Source organism: Oncorhynchus keta, chromosome 14, assembly GCF_023373465.1.
Source record: "Oncorhynchus keta strain PuntledgeMale-10-30-2019 chromosome 14, Oket_V2, whole genome shotgun sequence".
NCBI classification, from domain to species: Eukaryota; Metazoa; Chordata; class Actinopteri; order Salmoniformes; family Salmonidae; genus Oncorhynchus; species Oncorhynchus keta.
In genome coordinates, this window is record NC_068434.1 from 24,190,342 (window position 1) to 24,212,661 (window position 22,320).

The 22,320-nt window shown below is 42.0% G+C and overlaps 1 protein-coding gene across 5 annotated transcripts; it reads right to left on the minus strand.

Annotated features, from left to right (window-relative positions):
* Nucleotides 1-3,285: 3,285 nt before the first annotated feature.
* Nucleotides 3,286-21,284, minus strand: LOC118375642 (negative elongation factor B-like). Of its 5 annotated transcripts, none has more exons than XM_035762226.1 (13): nt 20,731-21,284; nt 13,307-13,467; nt 13,101-13,200; nt 12,465-12,695; nt 11,856-12,041; nt 11,610-11,722; nt 11,403-11,505; nt 11,195-11,290; nt 10,360-10,502; nt 9,678-9,784; nt 9,425-9,566; nt 9,131-9,239; nt 3,286-3,782 (listed from the first exon to the last, which is right to left on the minus strand). In XM_035762226.1, the coding sequence occupies exons 1-13, from the start codon at nt 20,830-20,832 to the stop codon at nt 3,630-3,632; spliced, it is 1,746 nt and encodes a 581-aa protein (XP_035618119.1). In that variant the 5' UTR covers nt 20,833-21,284; the 3' UTR covers nt 3,286-3,629. The 5 variants fall into 5 exon arrangements, with proteins under 5 accessions (XP_035618119.1, XP_035618122.1, XP_035618123.1 ...); XM_035762229.2 differs by having other exon boundaries at nt 13,307-13,463; nt 20,731-21,130; XM_035762230.2 differs by lacking the exon at nt 20,731-21,284 and adding an exon at nt 19,487-19,978 and having other exon boundaries at nt 13,307-13,463.
* Nucleotides 21,285-22,320: the final 1,036 nt, after the last annotated feature.

Sequence of the window (22,320 nt, forward strand, 5' to 3'; positions counted from 1 at the left end):
TTGGGGGTGCTAGGCCTATTTTTGACGGCACTTCAGCACTGTCTTTCCCCGGCCCAAAGTCGCCACTGAGGATCAGGAATTCCCGAATGTCCAAGCCCTTTAGAATACCAAGCTCAGTATCACAGGTGAGTTGACTCTTGCTAACACAAACTCTTTCATGAGTATTGAGGGGAAAGAGGAAAGATAACATCAATGATGTGTCTCTTCCTTCAGAGTGTCAATGTCTCACGGGTAAACACTGCTAGGATCCAACACCTACACGATTTTAAGACCGACACACTGCAGGACAGCCGGAGTCAGCTCAGACCTGATACCAGCCTAAAGAGCATTGATCTTAAGCAGTACAGGAAATCAATCCATGTGAGGAATGGTGGTTTGAAGCCTTTGAAACCTGTTGGCCCACAGAGACCAAGTATATTCCAGTGTACTGGCATAACTTCAGGTAAAATCACATTGTTCGTTCTTTCATTCATTTAAAACTGAGCATTCTTCAGACTTTCTACTGTAACCATTGATAAAACATTTAGTTGTTCAAGACTGTTTCAACTTTTGTTATGTGATGATAAATCACATTTCCTCCTAAGATCCTATGAAGAATGTGCAAGAGAAATACCACCAGGGTGACAACACGGCTCCTGTGTTCAGGCGCTTCTATGAGGTGATGCTTGAGGAGCCACAGAGAAGACGTCAAGACAGGCAAAGGCAAGCACTGACATTTCCTTGACAACTCTTGTCACAGTTTGTTTGGCTCGCAGGATTAGCTAACTGGTAATATTCACTTTCCCTCAAACATGATATCATTGTTTCCCTCCTATAGATCTGCCCACACATCAGGAACGTTTGGAGGTCACATGGATGATGAACACCTAGAGACGGCAACATCAGATTACTGCCTGGAGGTCCGTAGCTGCTCCCCAGACGCCCTGCAGCTTCAGCTAGAGGGCCTGTGTCTGCAGGGGGAGTGGGGCCAGCTGTGTGGGGGTAAGAGGTATAGCTCACTACCTACAAGTCACCCAGTAAAAGAGACTTTCTTCAAGAGTATGGTGTCAAATGACTCCCATAAGGACGCAGGGTGTGCGAGTGGCAGGAAAATAGAGGACACAAGTAAAGAGGACAGTTCGAAGGACACAGCAGACCCTTTCTTCATTAACAAGTGGGATCCAGGCCAGCTTAAAGTCACCTTCACACTTAAAGACTCAAATGAGCAGATGATAAAGAGCGTCCTCCAAAAGCCACCCTCTTCCTGAAACTCAGCAAGAATCGAGTCCATATTCTTTATAGTGGTCACTTGACATCAGAGGTGGAAAGAGTATCCAATTGTCATACTTGAGTAAAAGTAAAGATACCGTAATCGAAAGTGACTTAAGCAAAAGTGAATTTCACTCAGTGAAATACTACTTGAGTAAAGGTTTAAAAGTATTGGTTTTAAATATACGTAAGTATCAAAAGGAAAAATGATTTCAAATTCCTTATATTAAGCCATACAGACAGCACCATTTTTTTTTTCATTTACGGACAGCCAGGGGCACACTCCAGACATCATTTATAAATTGACCATGTATGTTTAGTGAGTCCGCCAGATCATAGACAGTAGAGATGACCAGGGGTGTTCTCTTGATAAAGAGTGTGAATTGGACCCTTTTCCTGTCCTGCTAAGCACTCAAAATGTACTGTTGGGTTTCAGGGAAAATGTATGGAGTAAAATGTACATCACTTTCTTTAGGAATGTAGTGAAGTAAAAGTTGTCAAAAATATAAATAGTAAAGTACAGAAAAAAAATACTTCAGTAGTACTTAAAAGTTGTGTAAGTAAAAATACTTTAACTTTACACTGCTGCTCTACATTGTGAGGTCTGAGATTAAATTAAAAAAGGTCAACATTCTGTATGTCTGATATTTTAACTCCTGTATGAGTCACTGCTGCCCTTGACAACTTCCATTTTTTATACTATTTTTGGAATTCAAGACACTATAAGGTCAAAAGTATATGGACACCTGCTTGTCGAACATCTCATTCCAAATTAATGGGCATTAATATGGAATTGGTCCCCCCTTTGCTGCTATAACAGCCTCCACTCTTCTGGGAAGGCTTTCCACTAGATGTTGGAACATTGCTGCAGGGGACTTCCATTCAGTCGCAAGAGCATTAGTGAGGTCAAGCACTGATTGTCATGCTGGGGACTGAAATGTGACTGAAGGAACACAAACATAGGCACAGACACAGGCATACAAACACATGATAACATACACACTGTAAACACAAGTACACATGAATTTTGTGTTGTATATATGTGGTAGTGGAGTATGGGCCTGAGGGCACACAGTGTGTTGTGAATTCTGTAAAGTATTGTAATGTTTTTAAAATTGTATAACTGCCTTCATTTTGCCGGACCCCAGGAAAAGTTGCTGCTGCCTTTGCAGCAGCTTATAAATACAAATGCTGAAACAGGAAAGGCCTTCCCCAAACTGTTGCCACAAAGCTGGCGGCACAGAATCGTCTAGAATGTCATTGTATGCTGTAGCGTTAAGATTTCCCAACACTGGAACTAAGGGGCCTAGCCAGAACCAGCCCATTATTCCTCCACCACCAAACTTTACAGTTGGCACTATGTATTCGTGCCGGTAGCATTCGTGCCGGCCAAACCCAGATTTTTCCATAGGACTGCAAGATGGTGAAGAGTGATTCATCACTCCAGAGAACACTATTCCACTGCTCCAGAGCCCAATGGCAGCGAGCTTTACACCACTCCAGCCAACGCTTGGCATTGAGCATGGTGATCTTAGGCTTGTGTGAGCCTGCTCGGCCATGGAAACCCATTTCATGAAGCTCCCGACGAACAGTTATTGTGCTGACGTTGCTTCCAGAGGCAGTTTGGAACTCGGTAGTGAGTGTTGCTACAGAGGGCAGACGTTTTCTTAAGCGCTTCAGCATTCAGCGGTCCCGTTCTGTGAACTTATGGGACCTACCACGTCGCAGCTGAGCTGTTCTTGCTCCTAGACATTTCCACTTCCACAATAACAGCACTTACAGTTGACCAGGGCAGCTCTAACAGGGCAGAAATTTGATGAACTGACTTGTTGGAAACGTGGCATCCAATGACAGTGCCACACAAAGTCACTGAGCTCTTTAGTAAGGCCATTCTACTGCCGATGTTCATCTATGGAGATCCTAGGGGTGTCCACATACTCGTCTATATATAGTATAAACTTTTTTAACCATTTCTAAATTAATTTATTTAAAGCTTGCGTCACCACTGACACAATACAAACAGTACATACACACACATTGACATTCAGTCTTTATAGATACAGTACATAAGAAAATATACTTATAACAATAATTAAGCAAGACTATAAGTATTTCTAAAATTAAAAAGTAATAATTCACACTGAAAAACATTGGCAACTGAGTTACATTGTTAAAGCTGGAAAACTGCTTCAAATACGACATCTTAATAAAACAAGTATTAGAAAACAAACTAAACCTTAACCATAGTACCCATAGAGGAAATTACATTTAGTCATTTTTTTATGGTTTCATGAGCCAACCTAAATTCAACATGTAATATCAGCATCCTTTTTTCAGACTAATTGGTTTCCTTCTTTTGCGGCTCCCTACCACCTCCTCTCTCAGAGCGATGTTGTTGGAGTGGAAGCTGTAGTGGGCACTTTAACAGGATGGAGGTCCAGGGAGGGGGCTTCGTCTGGCTGGGGAGGACCCTTCTTTTGGGCCTCCAGTTTCTCTGTCAGCTTGGTGTACAGCTCCTTTACCTGGTCACTGCTCTGTGGACACCAGACAAGCACAGAGAACAGAGAATGAAGAATATGGAAATACAGTAGTTATGCCACAGGGCCAGGAGCTTTCCCATGGCCCTGACTATGGGACGTGACTATGTGACCTGAGTAGGAAAAACTATTTTATAAGCCACATGTAATTTTCAGAACAGTAAAACGTAACCTGATATAACCCCAGCTCTATGATAATATGAGTGAGGAGTCTCACAATGGGTATCGCCTGGGGGTGGAGCCAATCTCGGAAGATCCAAATATAAGTGGCTGTAATACACTTTCATCTCACTTCTAAGTACAGTTGAAGTCAGAAGTCTACATACACCTTAGCCAAATACATTTTTTTTTTACTCAGTTTTTCACAATTCCTGACATTTAATCCCAGTAAAAATTCCCTGTCTTAGGTCAGTTAGGATCACCACTATTTTAAGAATGTGTGTTCTTCGACTTGCAAGCCTCCCCCTTTTTCCTCCAAACATAACGATGGTCATTTTTTTTTTCTTCATCAGACTAGAGGACATTTCTCCAAAAAGTCAAATCTTTGTCCCGATGTGCAGTTGCAAACTGCAGTCTGGCTTTTTTTAAATGGTGGTTTTGGAGCAGTGGCTTCTTCCTTGCTGAGTGGCCTTTCAGGTAATGTCGATATAGGACTCGTTTTACTGTGGATATAGATACTTTTGTACCCGTTTCCTCCAGCATCTTCACAAGGTCCTTTGCTGTTGTTCTGGGATGGATTTGCACTTTTCGCACCAAAGTGCGTTCATCTCTAGGAGACAGAACGCGTCTCCTTCCTGAGTGGTATGACGGCTGCGTGGTTCCATGGTGTTTATACTTGCGTACTATTGTCTGTACAAATGAACGCGGTACCTTCAGGCATTTGGAAATTGCTCCCAAGAATGAACCAGACTTGTGGAGGTCTACAATTTATTTTGAGGTCTTGGCTGATTTATTTAGATTTTCCCATGATGTCAAGCAAAGAGGCACTGAGTTTGAAGGTTGGCCTTGAAATACATCCACAGGTACATCTCCAATTGACTCAAATGATGTCAATTAGCCTATCAGAAGCTTCTAAAGCCATGACATCATTTTCTAGAATTGTCCAAGCTGTTTAAAGGCACAGTCAACTTAGTGTATGTAAACTTCTGACCCACTGGAATTGTGATACAGTGAAATAATCCGGCTAAACAATTGTTGGAAAAATTACTTGTGTCATGCACAAAGTAATGTCCTAACCGACTAGACAAAACTATAGTTTGTTAACAAGTAATTTGTGGAGTTGTTGAAAACCTAGTTTTAATGACTCCAACATAAGTGTATGTAAACTTCCGACTTAAAATGGACATGTGGTCTTCCTTACACAGAGCGTGAGGGAAACACTGAGTCACCTCACTCATATCATAGACCCTGGGTTATGTCAAGTAACCTTATGTAGGTAGGCCGTCATTGTAAGTAAGAATTTGTTCTTAACTGACTTGCCTAGTTAAATAAATAAAAATGTAGCCGACTCCAGTAGAGCTCCTAATCTCTCCGAAGCCAAGTCTAGACAGGATCAACCCTCAGAAGTCCTGACAGTAAGCACCGTATGCTCTAATGAGGGCACAGTGATGTCCAGTTGGTATGGGGGGGTAGCCCTGCATTACAGACCTCTTGAACAGAGACGCTTTTGAACAATGCCCGTGACACAGCCATACGTCTGTTGGAGTGAGCACTCAGGCCCTTCGGAGGTTGTAAACCCTTGCTGTTATATGCCAGTAAAATAGCCTCCATCATCCGATGGAATAAACACTTGCAAGAAATTGGTCCCAAGAAACAAAGAGCAGATCGCTCTTTCATAGGGCTCTCGTCCAGACATTTAGATATGCAATGGACGTACTGGACACAAGCAGTGGAGACGCTCATCCTCCATGGAGGACAAGGCCGGTGGGTGAAAGGTCAACAGCTGTAAAGTGAGGCGATTATAAGCACAACTTACTTCAGGCACAAAAGCGGGGTAAGGATGCAAGAAAACTAAACTTGGATGACCACAGGGCAAAGCTCAGGTACTAGTGGTGGACTGACAGAGCGTGCAATTCCCCCACCTGTTTTGCAGATATAATGGCTAAAAGCAGTTTTAAACGAGATAAATAAAATGTCCATGCTTTCCAGCGGCATGAATGGCTGCTGTGAAATGTCCTCAAGCACGCAGAAGGGTCCCAGGATGAGACTAGCCGTTTGGATACTGGGCACCCTTAAAATTACGGACGAGGTGGTACTTCTCTGCTGTACCATTGTCAAAGCCTATGTTGCAGGCCAAGTACATCTCTGCAGTGTAAAAGGCTTGTCCTTGTCCAAAAGGTCCTGCAGGGGGCAGAGTAACTCTGGAATTGAGCAAAGAAATGGAAGGATCTGTTTCTGATCACACCGTCTATCAAACACACCACACTTCTTTATTTATATATATATATATATATATATATATATATATATATATATATATATATATATATGTGTGTAGTAATGACAACTACAACAATACTGAATGAACAATGAACACTTATTTGAACTTAATATATTAAAAATAAAATCTATTAAGTCTCAAATAAATAATGAAACATGTTCAATTTGGTTTAAATAACACAAAAACAGTGTTGGAGAAGAAAGTAAAAGTGCAATATGTGCCATGTAAAAAAGCTAACGTTTAAGTTCCTTGCTCAGAACATGAGAACAAATGAAAGCTGGTGGTTCAATATTCCCAGTTCTTCAATATTCCCAGTTAATAAGTTTTAGGTTGTAGTTATTATAGGAATTATGACGCGTCGACTATTTCTCTCCATACCATTTGTACTTCATATTCCTTTGACTATTGGATGTTCTTATAGGCACTTTAGTATTGCCAGCCTAATCTCAGGAGTTGATAGGCTTGAAGTCATAAACAGCTCTGAGCCTCAAGCATTGCTAAGAGTTGCTCGCAAACGCGGTAAAGTTCTGTTTGAATAAATGCTTACGAGCCTGCTGCTGCCTACCACCGCTCAGTCAGACTGCTTTATCAAATCATAGACTTAATTATAATAAACAGAGAAATAAGAGCCGTAGGTCATTAATATGGTTAAATCCGGAAACTATCATTTAAAAATGTATATATATTTTTTTATTTCAGTTAAATATGTAACCGTTCAGGTGGCAACCCTAAATCTAAATATTGCTGTTACATTGCACAACCTTCAATGTTGTGTCATAATTATGTAAAATTCTGGCAAATTAGTTGACAAAGAGCCAGGCAGCCCAAACTGTTGCATATACCCTAACTCTGCTTGTACTGAACACAAAAGAAGTAACACAATTTCCCTAGTTAATATTGCCTCCAAACATGAATTTCGTTTAAGTAAATATGCAGGTTTAAAAAAAAAAAAACTTCTGTGTATTTGTTTTAAGAAAGGCATTGATGTTTATGGTTAGGTACATTTGTGCAATGATTGTGCTTTTTTCGCGAATGCGCTTTTGTTAAACCATCTCCCGTTTGGCGAAGTTGAAGTAGGCTGTGATTCGATGATAAATTAACATGCACTGCATTGATTATATGCAAAGGATGACAAGCTTGTTAACCTAGTAATATCATCAACCATGTGTAGTTAAGTCGTGATTATGTGAAGATTGATTGTTTTTTTTATAAGATATGTTTAATGCTAGCTAGCAACTTACCATGGCTCCTTTCAGCCACAAGGTCCTTTTCCACGCTTGTGGAAATAGGCACCTGCAAATCAACTGTAATGAACCAATAGCCTTGACGAATGAAGAGAGACCACACGTTTCGCCTAACATTATAGAACGTGGACTTTCTTAGATAGCTGATGAGGATCCGTAGGTCCAATATGGGGTGCTGCCCTACCCTTCTTGGGAACCAGGAAGTAACGAGAGTTGAAACTGCTCTGGGCTTCTGCTGCTGCTACTACTCTGATCTTCCTTTTGCTCAACAGAGTGGAGATCTCCTGCTCCAGTATTTGAGTCGCCAGTCACTACAGAAACCAACATTCTGTTCTAAGTTTGGCGGTTCTCTGGTGAACTGAAGTCGGAAGCCTCTCGTAACCATGGATAGAACCCAGGGATGGAAGTGTAGCAAGTGGGTCACTGTCGTAGCACCCTGTGCTCCTCTTTTGGTTATATGTTCTGTGCTCCTGGCGAAATGCTTTGGTGCAACAGTGGTATTTTTATTTGAAAAGGCAATAAAACAAACGGGGACAGTGCTTTGTGGCAACTGAAATCTTGTCTTCTGGCCTCTGACTCAACCAACAACGGTGTTGAGGTGAACACTAGGGTATGGAGGACACTCCGCGGGAGAGTGGTCTGCTCCATCTTTTCTGTGCTTTGATAGAAAAACGCTTGGCCGCTGCACTGGGAACGCGCTCTGGTGGAGCAGAGTGCCCCTCCTGCAGTCTTCAGCCTGGGAGGGGGCAGGGCCGAACATCGTGTGAACCATGCACTGCACCCCTCTGCTGCTGGGGAGGGACCCCTAGGACCGTCTTCCCCCCCTTTCCTCCAGGGGAATCGTTGGGGCGGGACCTTGAAACATCTACAGCGAATGACCGCTCGGTCTCCTGTAGCTCTCCTTGACAGGCCATCAGTGAGCGGTAACGTACAGTGCCCTAACAGAGCATGCTGCGGACACATATGCCATCTGGAGGATGCTAAGCGGGCGAAGGCTAGCTGTGAGCCTCAAACCTGAGTAGATTTTGTTGTGAGCTCAATCCTCTCGACGAGAAGCTACTGTTCAATGCTTGGCGGCGGTGTCCTTCATTTTTTCCTGCTAACCTGTTCACAGGTGACAGAGGTCCAAGTCGATCGTTAGGAGAGTCGTAGAGGATCTACATCAATTCCGTGAGGAAGACGAAAGAAGTGAGATGAGAGCGCATTACGGCCACTTATATGAGAAGTGGAGTGTCTACAACAATCATGTTGTGTAATTGGATCTTCCTAGACTGGCTCCGCCCCCACCTAGTGTGATCGACAGACAATTTTTTTTACATAACCCCAAACATTGATCTTATATGGTTAATATTACGTTTTCATGGAGAAAATGCGTGGTTACACCATTAGATATTTAGGTGTTTCAATTAAAGATGAAAGGATTTGTATAATTTATGCAAGTAATTTTGAAAGCAGTGCTCATGAGCCAAAACAGATCTCTGAAAATTGTGCACAATTGTTTACATCATCATTCATTTAGTATGATACCGTGCAAATAAAACATGTAATAATCCTGCAATCCCGAATTGCAATTTATACAATGTATTACGAATTTGTAAGTGCTCAAGATCCTGTTCAATCTCCTTTGGAACCTATTTCATGCAATATGGCAGTTTGCCCACCTGTTTTGAGGGTTCCAGGGTTTTCACTAAGGTCTCCACACAAGATGGCAGCACTTTCTGGTGAAGGTGAAGCAACAGGCGTAGGTTGTGTCTGTGGACATTGTCTTTACTGGAATACACATAAAAATATGTCAGGGTGTAATGTGAAATAAAGGTAAAATATATGACCATTAGTACAGGAAGTACAGTACTCTACCTCAATTTCACACATTTCATAAATGTTTAGTAACATTTCCATTAATTTCAAATGCAATACTTGCAGTAATCTCCTGTATGTCCCAGGAAAAGACAGACCTGGAGAAAGAGTTGAGGAGGAAGCCATCAAACACAGCAGAGCAGAACTCTTCAGTCCCAAACTCATCAGAGAGCAAGGTGAGGTGTGCTGTCAGGAGGTGCAGGAACATGTCCCCAAAGGCCATGTCGTTGTAGGTCTCCACTGCAGTTACATGATAGAGACAAAACAATGGTGAGAGCCAGGTTAACAACAATTTACTAACAGTATTTATTTATTTATATTAACCTGTGGCAAAACAAGTGCAGAACCTACCCAATGCGGGAAGTAACCTTTGTAAGGCATTCTTGTTCCTCTGCTTGGCAATGTGGAGTGCGTAGTACAGACCCATCTCACAAGCCACCCTGTTCTCCTGCAGGTACCTAGGGCAGGGGAGAACTTACTTTAATCAAAAAGGGTCCTCATTCAGACCTCTGTTCAAATAAATGTGTATTTAAACATGTTATTTAAATACTTATTTTCTGTGTATTTGAGTATTTTCAAATTATTTTTATAATTATTTTTGAAAATACTTCAATACAGTATTTCAAATACTTATTTCAAATACTATTTTTAAATACCTGAGTTAAATGCATGGGAGTTTATTTGAGTGAGTGTATTTGATTATTTTCCAAAACTTTCAAAGTGCATTTCCAAATACATTCCAATCTTCAACTACTTGTCTTTACTTAGTTCCAAATATCTTTGAAAGTAATTTAAATGCCCTACATAGTATTTGAACCCAGGTTTGTCCTCATTAAACATATAGCAGGTTCATGTACACTGTAAATAACACTGATCATTTCAATGTCTATTTTAGAATATCAATACTACTTTTTTTACATGATAATGTTCTTAATGTCAACACACATATACAAAATTGAATTACAGGCATGCCACATCTACCAAAGTAACAGTATGTCCCTTCCCCAGTGTGACATCCCATCCCAGTAACTACTTGTTGAAGTTATCAGGCAGGGCTGTGGGGTAGGAGAGGGAGGTCTTCTCCTCACTAGGGAGTTTCTGCTCTACAGTGAAGGTATAGTCGTCCACAAGTACTGACAACATGGCTGGGAGAAAACGGGTCACAACTTCCAGTTCCTGAGAGGGAAAGAATCAAATATGATGAGTCTCTGCCCTGGCTGGTTATGTCACATCTACACCATCTAGCTGTAGTTCATTGTATTATTTTATATATATTTTTTTTTACCCCCCTTTCTCCCCAATTTTGTGGTATCCAATTGGTAGTTGGTTGTCTCATCGCTACAACTCCCGTACGGACTCGGGAGAGGCGACGGTCGAGAGCTGTGCGTTCCCCCGAAACCCAACCAAGCCGCACTGCTTCTTGATACAATGCCCATTTAACCCGGAAGCCAGCCGCATCAATGTGTCGGAGGAAACACCATACACCTGGCGACCTTGTCAGTGTGCACTGCGCCTGCCACAGGAGTCACTAGTTCACGATGGGACAAGGACATCCCTGGCAGCCAAACCCTCCCCTAACCCGGACGACGCTGGGCCAATTGTGCGCCGCCCCATTGGTCTCCCGGTCGCGGCCGGCTGCGACAGAGACTGGACTCTAATCTCTAGTGGCACAGCTAGCACTGCCTTAGACCACTGCGCCACTCGGGAGGACCTAGCTGTAGTTCATTGTAAAGAGGTTGTTTTCCTACTCTGCACAACAAACTATTGTTGCTGTGCAGCTCATAAGTAATGTAATACAGACAGGTAAACTCACTGAACAAAAATACGTGATTATAAAATAATACTAATAGAAAGAAATGACTGCATACCAATCGAGGCTCTTTAAAGACCTGGCTGTCAATCATATCCCAAGCACCTTGTCCAAGAGACAGCATTCTGAGTAACAGCATCAGGTCTGGACTGTCCTGTTCATTCACACAGAAACATCTCTTTAGTAGTGGCAATAGGTCTCCACATAGCATCGACAGATTGTGGAAATGGACACAAAAACATATAAGGCAACATTGAATGTCTTACTCTGGGTAGAGCATCCTGGCTTAGCAATTCTTGCAGGTTTCGGACCGTACTCAAAACCAGGGTGTTACTGGAAAATGGGTCACACAGTATCATGGACAGGTCCCTGGAAAGCAAGACCAATAACATTTTTGTGACATCTTTTTATTAATCCTAAAATGGTGCAATAAGACATGTTCAATCACATTTCCCCCATTCTTCTTCTCTCACCCAAGAACTTCCTCCTGTCCTTTCTTCACTCCATCCAGAAAACCTTGCAACTCCCGGGCCCGCTTGGCATCCACAAACTTCTCACGGATACAGGCATCTAAGCACCAGGTGAACTGCCAAGATATAGACATACAGCACTCTGCACAAGCATCCAAAACATTCGCCAACGTATTTGCATATATTTGAAATCAATACTACTCCTGTTTGCTTACAGAAGACATGCTGTACACATGAGTTAGGCCATACCTTGTGGCAGGAGTCTACTGAGCAGATCTCACTGATGTCCAGGTCATGGAGGGACATGAGCAGCTCTGCACGCAGGGTGCAGTAGTGGACATTACGAGTACGCAGGAAAAGTGTTCGCAGAAACTGGAGCACCATGTCATATAGTTTCACATTCTTCCCAATCATCTGGGTCAGTTTCAAGACTACCTAAAACAGAAGAAGGGATAGTCTCAAGCACACCCAACTCTCTCTTGAATTTACAGACTAACAAATGGTTGACTGAGGGAAAAAAAACTATTGACTCTTGTTATTAGGGCCGGGATGATACCTGTTTGTTTCATGGCAAGGAAACAAAACATTAAGCACATTTAACTTCTTTAGGAAAACAATCTTAAACAAACAGTTATGCAATATTTTACATACAGCAGGTTTTTAAAGAACCAAAGATTTGTCTGCGTTGTGTTATCATTTTTGCAATAAAAATAATATTGTGATACTGGTATCGTCACAGCCCTACTTGTTATAATGGGTTCATGGCCCTAATCATAACAAATGCTTATTGGAATGTGAACAGAATCTATTGGGAGTGAAAAAGTAATGAAAAGGTCCAGATGTACTGGGGTGGCTCACCTCTCCTTGGCGTCTTGCTTTGGGGGAGGGGCTGAAGAAGTTGTGCAGAATAGAGAGATCGCTGCTGAAAAGTGCTGCCTCCTTTGCCACGATATACTGCTTGAGCAAGGGCGAGACCTCATCTCCGAAGAGAGCCTGGTTTTCCTGCCAGATCTGCCTCTTCACCTCAACAGCACAGACCGTATACAGTTCCTTATCAGCCATCACAAGCTTCAGCTTTTTCTCTGGTACCTGTTCATAGGAAAATAAACACTCAATCAGAACATTTCAAACACTGAGCTGTGGTAGAGATCAAGGTGCTTTGGAGAAAGAATCATGGAAAACAAGTCACTTCTTATGGCTAATGTGATTTGCAAAGAACTATAAATTGAAAAAGAAGTGCATTCACTTAAAGCTAGAATCATTAAAATTGGTGAAAGTGCCACATCCGTTTGGGATATTAAAACAAAGAAGTTACATCTCGGACATCATTGCACAGGAGATTGAACAGCGGAGTACGTACCTGTTTTTACCATGCTGCCGGAGGATCCTCTCCTCTATTCCAACAACAAAACCATAACAAAGGAGCTAGGGCGAACAGTGGAGCTGTTTCCCCTAATGCAGATTGGATTTGAAGGTGGGAAGACCGAGACTTGCCTTTGGAAGATGCTTCAGCACCTGCATGACCACTGGCTGAATGGAAGGCATCTTCACCAGCGGAAAGCTCTTCTCCAGCAGCTCTTTAAGTTTACCATAACTGTAGAGGGAGCAGGAATACCCAGAAACTCAATGCCTAAAATACATGTACAATGGTTGATGACTTCTCTATCAAGACCTGCCGTTTACTAGCATTGATGTCGCACCGGTCCTCATCCTTGCCCCCCGCGATAGTGGCGACTCGCTCCATCAACTTGTCACGAAGCTCGTCAAAGACAGACTGGTGAAACTCCAACCGAGGAGTTCCGTGAAGGTCCAGGAAGGGAAGAGCTGACTGAAGAGTTGGTAACAAAATGCCATTTTCTGTCTGCAAAACAACACAGCCCAGACAGACCAAAAACAGACTGATGAAGATGAGATAATAATCAATGCACTGACATGGTGGTGTTACACATTTTATAATCATTGCAGGGATAATTGTGTAATCTAACATTACTCATGGAGCCTGCTTACCAGGGTTGAGTGGGTTACTTTCTAAATGTAATCTGTTAGTTACTATTCACCTGTCTAGAAATGTAATAAGTAACAGACTTTTTGGATTACCCAAACTCCATACCAATCTAATTACTTTCAGATTACCTTTCCCTTAAGAGCCTTTAGAAAAAGACAAAAGGATCCATGAGTCTAAATAGTGGTCTCGGACTGGTGGATCAGACTTGCTCAAGTGGAACAAACTTAAAAAACGTGTGCCTTTTTTTCATGCTGAATTGAAAAATTCAGGAAAACAGAAAAGGTATTTTCTTCACAAACATCCTTCCTGGATTTAAAAGTAATAGAAGAAGTAATGATTACAATAATTTAGCAGGTAACAAATTATTACAGTTTAAAAAAAATGTGTAATCATTACATGTACTTGATGGTGAGCTGAAGCAAGCCATTTGCTTTAGTTTCCAAATGTCAAGAGAGGAGCTGGTTTTTAGATAGTGTATGTTCCTTCTGAATACATTTCCATTTGTTGGCAATGTCAATTCTTGCACATTTGTTCTAAATACTTTTATGTTCACTAGCTGGACAGCCAAATGCTGCCGACTACTAAACTGTAAACCAATCAAAACTTGTTCACTATCCAGATACCATCTCTGCTGATCACATCTGCCAATCACATTCTCTGTATCTAAGGTACAAAACACATCTGGTAACAGCTTGAGAGAGAGTCTTTATTTAATTGTAATCTAACTATTTAGCTGTAAAATGACTCCCAACTTAAAATGCATTAGCCTTAGTAATGTAGCTAGCTTGTTAGTTAGCTAGGTACAACAAGTAGATCAGTTGCTAGTTAGCAGGAACAGATAGCTTTAAAAATCACTAGCTATGTCATTCCAGGACAAGGAGTGTTTTAGCTATCAATTTAATCCAAGTAATAATTTCAGACAAAAAAAAACAAATCTATAGGTTAAGTAGTGTAAAGGGAATACAGTCATCAAGGCAGGACCCACTAATTTCATTCATACTGACAAATAAGAAATGCCACATTATCCTTGTCGATAGCTAGAGTAAGATGATTGGAGAGCAACCTGACTCAGACTGCTAGGATGTTCATTTTCTAGCTCACAAACTACATTCCTTTGTTGTGATCATTTATTTTACTCATATGTGGCCTGAGCACACAAATGATCCTAGATAGAAGGGAGAATACTGAAGCATGCGTTGATGACAGTTCTACAGTCTCCATCAAAGGCCCGGGCTTTTGGCATAGATGGTAAAGCTCTCATTTCTGGACTGTAAACATTGTAAGCTTGTGCCCACACAACACGTGACATATACAGCGCATTTGGAAAGTATTCAGACCCCTTGACTTTTTCCATATTTTGGTGCGTTACAGCCTTATTCTAAAATGGATTAAATTGTATTTGTTCCTCATCAATCTACACACAATACCCCATAATGACAAAGCAAAAACATAAGTATTAAGTCACTTTACTCAGTACTTTGTTGAAGCACCATTGACATCGATTACAACCTTGAGTCTTCTTGGGTATGACGCTACAAGCTTGGCACACCTGTATTTGGGTAGTTTCTCACATTCTTCTCTGCAGATCCTCTAAAGCTCTGTCAGGTTGGAAGGGGAGCGTTGCTGCACAGCTATTTTCAGGTCTCCCAGAAATGTAAGCTTGGGTTAAAGTCTGGGCTCTCGTTGAGCCACTCAAGGACATTCAGAGACTTGACCCGAAGCCACTACGGCATTGTCTTGGCTGTATGCGTAGGATCGTTGTCCTGTTGGAAGGTGAACCTTCACCTCAGTTTGAGGTCCTGAGCGCTCTGGAGCAGGTTTTCATCAAGGATCTCTATGCTTTGCACAGTTAATCTTTGCTTTAATCCTGACTAGTCTCCCAGTCCCTGCCGCTGAAAGACATCCTCACAGCATGATGCTGCCACCACCATAGGGATGGTGCTAGATTTCCTCTAGACGCTTGGCATTCAGGGCAAAGAGTTCCATCATGGCATCTTGTTTCTCATGGTCAGAGTATTTAGTTGTCTTTTGACAAACTCAAAGCGGGATGTCATGTGCCTTTTACTGTGGAGTGGCCACTCTACCATGCTGCAGAGATGGTTGTCCTTCTGGAAGGTTCTCCAATCTCCACAGAGGAACTCTGGAGCTCTGTCAGAGTGACCATCGGTTTCTTGGTCACCTCCCTGACCAAGGCCCGTCTTCCCCGATTGCTCAGTTTGGCCGAGCATCCATGTCTAGCAAGAGTCTTGGTGGTTCCAAACTTCTTCCATTTAATAATGACAGAGGCCACTGTGTTCTTGGGGACCTTCAAAGCTGCAGAAATGTTTTGGTACCATTCCCCAGATCTGTGCTTCGACACAATCCTGTCTCGGAACTCAGACAACTACAGACAATTCCTTCGACCTCATGGTTTGGTTTTTGCTCTGACATGTACTGTCAACTGTGGGACCTTATATAGACAGGTGTGTGCCTTTCCAAATCATGTCCAATCAATTTAATTTACCACAGGTGGACTCCAATTAAGTTGTAGAAACATCAAGGATGATCAACGGAAACAGGGTGCACCTGAGCTCATTCGACTCTCATAGCAAATGGTCTAAACATTTCAAAAAGCCTGGTTTTGCTTTGTCATTATAGGGTAGTGTGTATAGATTGCTGAGCATTTTATTTTAAATCCATTTTACAATACGGCTGTAAAGAATATGGAAAAAGTCAAGGGGTCTGAGTAGTTTCCAAAGTATGGTTGGTTACACTATATTTAGATAATTCAAATACTGCCTGAGACACCTTTGCTATTTGTCTCTGTACTCAATAAATGGTGAAACACTATTTGGGATTGTGTTCGAATGCATATGCGTGAAATGGAAACATGCCTCACACCCAGTCATAGTTACTAGAATAATACATAATTGTTAACAACCTTCTAAAAGTTTATGGTGCCAAAGTTACTAACCACCCAAATATACTCACATTCACTGAACATTTAGTATTTGCAACTCAAACAATTTCCCAAATGCTTTTTCTATAATCCTACCGACCCTTTATCATTCTCCATATCTTACATTCCAATGCATCCAACATTATGCATACCCACTATGGGATTGGGAAGCTGCTATTTGACAACTGATCTGGTTTAGAAATCAAACTCTGATTATATTATTGCAAGGCACATTGTACAGCTGTTTTTAGAGAGGATTGTATTTCAAGGTATGCCATGTGTGTAGGCTATGCCATGTGTATTGATTAATACGCATATGCAGCTGTCATTTTTAAACCTTCATTCTAGCATACATGACACACACATCTTCGCATCGACATGCTTTTATTTGGGTTTCTATGCAAATTATATGATTGAATGTTTCTTTAAGCCTGCAGCTAAACTCAGCAAAAAAATAAGCGTCTGCAATGTCAACTGCGTTTATTTTCAGCAAACTTAACGTGTAAATATTTGTATGAACATAGCAAGATTCAACAACAGACATAAACTGAACAAGTTCCACAGACATGTGACTAACAGAAATGGAATAATGTGTCCCTGAACAAAGGGGGCGGGTCAAAATCAAAAGTAACATTCAGTCTCTGGTGTGGCCACCAGCTGCATTAAGCACTGCAGTGCATCTCCTCCTAATGGACTGCACCAGGGGGGCTAGCCCTCACCCTCCAATCCAACAGGTCCCAGACGCGCTCAATGGGATTTAGATCTGGGCTCTTCGCTGGCCATAGCAGAACACGGACATTCCTGTCTTGCAGGAAATCACGCACAGAGCGAGCAGTATGGCTGGTGGCATTGTCGTGCTGGAGGGTCATGTCAGGATGAGCCTGCAGGAAGGGTACCACATGAGGGAGGAGGATGTCTTCCCTGTAACGCACAGCGTTGAGATTGCAGGCAATGACAACAAACTCAGTCTGATGATGCTGTGACATACCGCTCCAGACCAAGGCAGACCTTCCACCTCCAAAATCGATCCCGCTCCAGAGTACAGGCCTCGGTGTAACGCTCATTCATTCGACAATAAACGCAAATCCGACAATCACCCCTGGTGAGACAAAACCACGATTCGTCAGTGATGAGCACTTTTTGCCAGTTCTGTCTGGTCCAGCGACGGTGGGTTTGTGCACATAGGCAACATCGTTGCCGGTGATGTCTGGTGAGGACCTGCCATACAACAGGCCTACAAGCCCTCAGTCCAGCCTCTCTCAGCCTATTGCGGACAGTCTGAGCACTGATGGAGGGATTGTGCGTTCCTGGTGTAACTCGGGCAGTTGTTGTTGCCATCCTGTACCTGTCCCGCAGGTGTGATGTTCGGATGTACCAATCCTGTGCAGGTGTTGTTACACGTGGTCTGCCACTGCGAGGCCGATCAGCTGTCCGTCCTGTAGCGCTGTCTTAGGCGTCAATGGCCACATCTGCAGTCCTCATGCCTCCTTGCAGCATGACTAAGGCACATTCAGGCAGATGAACAGGGACCCTGGGCATCTTTCTTTTCATCAGTTGAAAGGCATATTTAGTGTCCTACATATTCATAACTGACCTTAATTGCCTACCGTCTAAGCTGTTAGTGTCTTAACGTACGTTCCGTTCCACAGGTGCATGTTCAATCATATTTATGGTTCATTGAACAAGCATGGGAAACAGTATTTAAACCCTTTACAATGAAGATCTGTGAAGTTATTTGGATTTTTAAGAATTATCTTTGAAAGACAGGGTCCTGAAAAAGGACATTTCCTTTTTTTGCTGAGTTTGGTTACATGAAATGAGACAATCGTGCCAAAACATTTCAATTGAATTCACTGACAGAGATAGCTAATGAAACACTAGCTTCCTGAGCAGGTACATTGACAATATTAGCTGGCTCGGCAACTGTAACATTGGCTTGCTTTCAATAAATTGGCTAAATGGTCACCGGAGTTACCTCTTCATATGATCAAGACCTATACGTTGTATCAAACAAAACAAAATCTTTGGAAATAACAGAAAACATAGCATCATTAACGCGCCTGACATATCTTCTTTAGTAGGACCATTATTGTTCTAGTGAAGGAGGAGCAATACTTTTTGATGACATTATGAAGAATGAATCAAAACAGGCCTGGCTGCGCTTCGGGCTGTTGCACACAAAGACAGAACCGGCATGCATACATGACACACAGCATAAAATAATGCAGTTTACCAACTTATGGTAGCCAACACACTATAACCAATAGTGACAACAACAGTGTCACATCAAAGGTGACAGGCTTATGGTGCTGAAAGGACAGCAACCTTAATACCTTTGCACTCCATGGCTCTGAAGGAGACAATTTTGGTCAAACACAGACACTACTGATAGACAGGAGACAACAGTCACACACAATGTTAAAGAATAGGCAGCCCATTCACTCCATTAGGCTCCATGAAATCATACCAATACGAAAGCACAAACATTTCATGTGCAAAATGAAATTAACCAGCTATTCCTTCCCATTGCAAATATATTTTATAGCTTTCATCACACTAACCAGTGATTTAAAGTTTAAATGTAACAACGTTTCTCAGTCATTCTTTTCAAAGAGATAGCTAAGAGCAAGTGGGCTGCAACAAAAAACAGTGCCACGAACCAGATGATGATCATTTGTAAACAAAGTTTGAAAGTCAATCTTGAAAAGGGTGATGCTAACAAACATCTACCCTTAAAGTTGATAACAGCTGCTGCAGCCGCAATTTTCACACTACTACAACACCTGCTAGCTAACATTACTAGCGTTAACATGGAAAAACTACTGCTTGCAACACTGATTATTTTTTCTTGCTCTCCACAAACCCCATGTGCCTTATTTAGATTATAAACGGTTCACCAACATAATTAGAGCAGTACAAATACAAGTTGTGTCCTACCCGTGGTATACGGTCTGATATACCACAGATTTCATCCAATCACAACATCCGCATTGAGCTAAAGGGTAGAGCAGCCGCTTTCAAGGAGCGCGACTAACGTGGAAGCTTCTAAGAAACTCCGCTATGCCCTCCGACGAACCATCAAACAGAGAACGCGTCAATACAGGACTAAAATCGAATCGTACTACACCGGCTCCGATGCTCGTCGGATTCCATTGCAAAACGTTGTGATGGACTCTCCCGGGGTGCATTCTTTGAACCAATTCTGTTGCTAAACGTTTTGCAACAGGAACAGTTTACTTCAAGTGCTCTTCAACATCATATACAAGCTGTTGTGTTCTTAAACGGAAGTAGTGGTTATTTTTCAATTGTATGATTTCCACGTGTTGCCATTCCAATCTGAGTAATCTGCGAAGTGTTCGGCACAAATTGCACATCTCAATTATCGATTCTTCCCTGATCTAAAGTGGAGAAATCTGCAGGGTTCTTTCTTCCAGACGCTGTTGCAAAACGTGTCTTATACAGAAGCAAATGGAACGGGGAGGGAGGGACCTAACTGAATTTGTCCAATTGAAACTCCGTTTGGCTGTTAAATTGTAACCGGTTTCCGTAATGAATACACCCCGGAACCCAACAGCGTTAGGATTAAACGCTTATGTTAAAAGACGAAACAGAATCGGTGTAATGAATACACCACTGGTTTTCGTTGCAAAACGTTTTCCGTTTAAAATACACGACTTTAGAGCACTTTGACATCATACAGGGGTTGGCCGTCATTGTAAATAAGAATTTCTTCCGACTTGCCTAGTTTTTTTTCTAGTTAAATAAAGCCTCGGGTCCACGCGCACTCATATTTTGGAGAAATTAGAAGGCGCGAATAGAAAGAATTGTTCTAAATAACTCCAGCAGCGTGTTTACTTCGGAAATTAAGTTACCTACGTTTACTGAAGCCATTCCCAAACAAAATTCCCCCAGTGGGGTTATTTAATGAACGATTAATTCAGGGCGACGGTGGAAGCGCTGCCGAACGATGCCCTGTGTCATTGCTAGCTAACATTAACTGACTAGCTAACGTTATTTGAATGACCTACGTTGACTAACCACTAACTTAACTGATATTTATAGTAACCAATGAGCACAATACATAGTTTTAACCACTGTACTGTCGATACGCTAGTATCAACATGCTTTTAGTCCTGTTTTATCTAGCTGTTAGCTTGCTAGCTAACTTCAGGTTAGCTTACCTGGAACTGGTCAATGGCTTTCAGAGGCTCTGTGCAGTTGGTCAGTGTTTCTTTTAGATCCTCGCCATTAGATATCCCAAGCTCAGGCAGGCCCGCAAACATTTTGTGTGTACAATATAACTAGCTATATTAATCAAATAAACACAGGGCTAATAATACAATACGTTGATGAATGAATGACTACAAGTTCTCAACTTTGGTTCTTCTTGGCAAACCAAAGATTATGAATAAATAAAGACTACCACCCGAAAAAGCCCGTTCCGGTCTACATAACTGAGTGTGTATCCCATATGGCATAGAAGCTGGGTCTGGTCTACTTAGGGTGCATTCGTAAATTGTCTCCAGTGTGTCAGAGTGCGCAGCTCTGGGGTCGTTTGTAAATTCGGATCGCTGTTAAATTATCAGTTCAGATTGCACACTGGAAGCTCTGACGGAGGAGAAGGGTTGATCCGAGAGTTCTGACTTCACAACGGCAATCAAACACCCAAGCTCACTGGCTAAAGTTGGCAAGCTTGCTAGCTACTTCCAGACAAACAAGGGAACACCTCACTGACCATGTTACATTTACATTACATTTAAGTCATTTAGCAGATGCTCTTATCCAGAGCGACTTACAAATTGGTGCATTCACCTTATGACATCCAGTGGAACAGCCACTTTACAATAGTGCATCTAAATCTTTTAAGGGGGGGGGGGGTGAGAAGGATTACTTTATCCTATCCTAGGTATTCCTTAAAGAATGTTACTCGCCCAAGCAGAGTTGGCTTAGCTGTTTTCAGGTTATATATCAAATGTTATTTCTCACGTCAAATCAAATTTTATTTGTCACATACACATGGTTAGCAGATGTTAATGCGAGTGTAGCGAAATGCTTGTGCTTCTAGTTCCGACAATGCAGTGATAACCAACAAGTAATCTAACTAACAATTCCAAAACTACTGTTTTATACACAGTGTAAGGGGATGAAGAATATGTACATAAGGATATATGAATGAGTGATGGTACAGGGCAGCATACAGTAGATGATATCGAGTACAGTATATACATATGAGATGAGTATGTAGACAAAGTAAACAAAGTGGCATAGTTAAAGTGGCTAGTGATACATGTATTACATAAGGATGCAGTCGATGATATAGAGTACAATATATACGTATGCATATGAGATGAATAATGTAGGGTAAGTAACATTATATAAGGTAGCATTGTTTAAAGTGGCTAGTGATATATTTACATCATTTCCCATCAATTCCCATTATTAAAGTGGCTGGAGTTGGGTCAGTGTCAATGACAGTGTGTTGGCAGCAGCCACTCAATGTTAGTGGTGGCTGTTTAACAGTCTGATGGCCTTGAGGTAGAAGCTGTTTTTCAGTCTCTCGGTCCCAGCTTTGATGCACCTGTACTGAACTCTCCTTCTGGATGATAGCGGGGTGAACAGGCAGTGGCTCGGGGGGTTGATGTCCTTGATGATCTTTATGGCCTTCCTGTAACATCGGGTGGTGTAGGTGTCCTGGAGGGCAGGTAGTTTGCCCCCGGTGATGCGTTGTGCAGACCTCACTACCCTCTGGAGAGCCTTACGGTTGAGGGCGG